We start from the raw sequence: 1,174 nt of genomic DNA on the forward strand, positions 1-1,174 counted from the left end.
GGGGGTGCGCCGGGCCACCAGGGGCCGACGGTGCTGGGCGGCCGGGGGGTGCGCCGGGCCGCACGCCGGGGGGTGCGCCGGGCCGGGGGCTCACTGGGCCGGGGCCGCCTCCTCCCCCCACCCCCCCCAGCTTACCTGCTTCCTGCTTCCCGCAAATCAAATGTTCGCGGGAAGCAGGGGAGGGGGCGGAGTTGGGGCGGGGACTTTGGGGAAGGGGCGGAGTTGGGGCGGGGCCGGGGCCCCGTGGAGTGTCCTCCTTTAGGAGGCTCCAAATATGGTAACCCTACTCCACAGCCCCACCCTTTCACCAGCCACTGACAGTATCTAGAGAGAGAACACCTGTAGATCAGATTCATAACATCATTTTCTTACTTACACTGCGGAAGTGGGAACACTGCAGCATCTTTAGCTAAGCACAGACACTTTTAACATTAGCTATCCCAGTGCATTGTGATAATAATACAAATCTTTAGAACCATGTAAAAAAACCTGGTGGATTAAATTATTTTTATGGCAACTGGCAAATCCCAGGCTGATCAAATACTGGCCGGGTGGTAACCCTAGGTGCAGCTCCTGGGGGCTGGAGCATAGGAATATGATGAGATGGGGGTTTGCCATGGCCCTGCATGAAGCAGCTTCCAAGGAAGGGGATAAGGTGATCCTGTACAATTAAATCTATGCCCAGTGTGTACAGCCCCAGCCACCCACATGTAGCATGACAAAAGCCTCGGTTGGACCATAGATTAGAGCGAACAAAGCGAAGAGAAATATCGACAGAAGGTGCTTACATATATACTGTGGTGATGTAAACCCTCGTTTCAAGTCACAGTTGTCACATCCATCCCCAACAACTTCTTCAGAACTCCATGGGCATAAAATGGCATTGGAAGGGTAGAGAAAGACCAGAGCCTGACAATATTTTTGAGAGTGAACCATTGGATCGAGGGCCAAAAGAGCTGGACAGTGGAAGCTGAAGCGCTGTGGGAAAGAGTTTTACAATGGTGCAACTTTGCTTCTCTAATGCTAACTCTTCCCCTGAACCACCCACTCTGCACCTTGCCAGCTCACTCTCCTCCATGGGTTCTGGAGTTGGTACTGGTATAGGCGATGGGTAGCTGCTGATAGTGGAGGCACAGTAGCAGGCCTCCCAACCCCCCACCACCCCCACAGCCAT

The 1,174-nt window shown here is 54.1% G+C and overlaps 1 protein-coding gene across 1 annotated transcript in view; it reads right to left on the reverse strand.

The window, feature by feature from the left end:
• The window catches only part of DPP7 (dipeptidyl peptidase 7), a 33,435-nt gene extending 32,261 nt beyond the window's left edge, over positions 1-1,174 (reverse strand). Inside the window, exon 1 of the mRNA XM_026658486.1 lies at positions 1,069-1,174. Within this exon, the coding sequence (XP_026514271.1) occupies positions 1,069-1,174 (106 nt within the window). The remainder of the gene's footprint in view (positions 1-1,068) is intronic.

The sequence above is a fragment of the Terrapene carolina genome, unplaced genomic scaffold (genome assembly GCF_002925995.2).
Source record: "Terrapene carolina triunguis isolate 2854851 unplaced genomic scaffold, T_m_triunguis-2.0 Scaffold449, whole genome shotgun sequence".
NCBI lineage: Eukaryota > Metazoa > Chordata > Testudines > Emydidae > Terrapene > Terrapene triunguis.